This window comes from Crinia signifera, chromosome 19 (genome assembly GCF_055691185.1).
Source record: "Crinia signifera chromosome 19, ASM5569118v1, whole genome shotgun sequence".
In the NCBI taxonomy this organism is placed as follows: Eukaryota; Metazoa; Chordata; class Amphibia; order Anura; family Myobatrachidae; genus Crinia; species Crinia signifera.
The window spans coordinates 91,255,329-91,257,484 of NC_139226.1; the positions used below are offsets into that span (position 1 = coordinate 91,255,329).

Consider the following 2,156-nt stretch of genomic DNA (forward strand, 5'->3'; position numbering starts at 1 on the left):
ACTCCTTCTTTTCAGTGGAGTTTGACCGGAGGTCTCTGCAGGGGATGTGGCTGCTGACCCTCGTATCCTCGATCGTGTTGTACAGTTGAGCCTGATCTCCTTGTCTAAATTGTACTTTATCAAAAAATAACAAACATCTAAGAAGCAAAAAAATAAAACCTAGTTTACACATGTCTAACTAACACAACTTTGTAAATAAATACAATATGCACTTGGACATTACATTGGAAACAGTTCACTATAAAAAAAAGTTTAATGAATATATTATTTTTATCACATGATTACTATATGTAATTACTACAGTGACTAATCCTGCACAGTAATAATGACAGCTGAGAACTCTCTAGTAATCTCCAGCAGACAACTGGCCCCACCCCTGTGATATCACCTCCCCAGTACAAGCCAGAAGTTACTAGCCCCTCCCCTCACGCCCCTCATGTATTATGCAGTGTGTACACACAGACCCCTCCCCTCACACATGGAAGGATCAGGAAGATGCCGAAACTTGGGGCAGTGAGTATAAAGGAGCTGGAGCTAGGACTGGCTGCAGCACTGAGCAGCAGAAAGCAGACACTAACACACAAGCAGATCTGTCAGTAGAAGCTCCAGGACAATCAGCAAAAGATGTTTCCTCTCAGCCTCCTCCAGTCCTCACACAGCCCTCTGTGTCCCTGCAGTGAGCCTGCACTCACCCTCTGGCCCGCTACACCCCTTATCTATAACCAGCTGGAAGATGCCCTGCTGTGCCTGAGGAAGGAATGGAGAGGGCAGTGTGTCAGTCAGGCCTACCAGCTCCTGGCCCAGGACATGGACATGAGAAGAAGAGCAGCGCAGAGCAAAAACTCTGCAGCCCCTAACACCACCTCTCCCAGGACAGGCAGAGAGGGGAAGAGAGACTATGAGCTCACAATGGACATGATGCCTTTTTCTCCTGATGAGCTGACAGTGACAACAGAAGGAAGGAGACTGATTGTGATGGGAAAACGGGACCAGAGACAGGAGACTGGGACTGGCGGCTACTTCCATGAGTACAGGGAATGGAGGAGAGAAGCTGAGCTCCCAGAGGATGTGAGTCCTGAGGCCGTGCTGTGCTCCCTCTCCAAGGATGGGCAGCTCCTCTTCCAGGCTCCTCGACTGGCACTGCCAGCTGCATAAAGGAAAACTGTGCCCATCACTATCACCCAGACCCCAGGAGAAGGACAAGGAGTCTGCCCAGTGACCCAGAGCAGCCAGGGCACAGGAGACACAGAGACCGGGGATATCACTGTGACCCAGACCCCGGGAGAAGGACAAGGAGTCCCCCAGTGACCCAGAGCAGCCAGGGGACAGGAGACACAGAGACCGGGGATATCACTTTGATCCAGACCCCAGAAGAAGGACAAGGAGTCCCCCAGTGACCAAGAGCAGCCAGGGCACAGGACACATTGGGACCGGGGCCTTCTCCTCCAGATACAATTACGGGACTGTTACATACATCCAGGACTCTCTTTTTTTTTTTTACTAAGATTTTGCTTTTTAATGTGCTACAATATTTTCTTATTAATAAAAATAAGTAACTGTACAATGTGCTGTTACTTTGTACATCTCGGGGCAGAAGAAACTAGATTGTGTCCCATCTGGTAGGGAATATAGATTGTTAAGGCCCATACACACTGGGCGACTTTGAGCTGAAAGTCACTCAATTAGGAGGTTTGAGCGCCTTTCAGCTCAATGCCGCCCAGTGTGTATGGCCCGACGATGAACGGTGAGCGCTGCTGCGCGTTCCCGCAACATCGCCGGGAAAGCCATTCATCTGCTGGTTATATACTTTCAGGATAGTTTTACATAATGCTCCGCTATGTAACGCCGTCCTTCCGCCCGTCCGTCAGTGCCGGGCAGGGGGGAAGCCGCTCAGTGTGTATGCATTGAGCGGTTTTCCCCGCAGCGATGATTGTCATCATAGCTGTCCATACGCGCTGGGCATAGTCGCCCAGTGTGTATGGACCTTAAGCTCCCCTGGTGCAGGAATTGATGCAAATGTTCAACTATTCTCTGTAAAGTGCTGTGGCATGTGTGTGCTATAGAATAACTGGTAATAAATAGTATGGTGCAGATAAGCCCTTTGCCAGAACCACCTTCTCCAGGTGCATATGACATCATGTACTGGGGGGGCGGGG

The 2,156-nt window shown here is 49.8% G+C and overlaps 1 protein-coding gene across 1 annotated transcript; it reads left to right on the forward strand.

Moving 5' to 3' along the window:
* The first annotated feature begins 496 nt into the window (after positions 1-496).
* Positions 497-1,635, forward strand: LOC146041900 (heat shock protein 30C-like). Its single transcript, XM_083161757.1, has one exon. The coding sequence runs from the start codon at positions 625-627 to the stop codon at positions 1,153-1,155; it is 531 nt and encodes a 176-aa protein (XP_083017883.1). The 5' UTR covers positions 497-624; the 3' UTR covers positions 1,156-1,635.
* Positions 1,636-2,156: the final 521 nt, after the last annotated feature.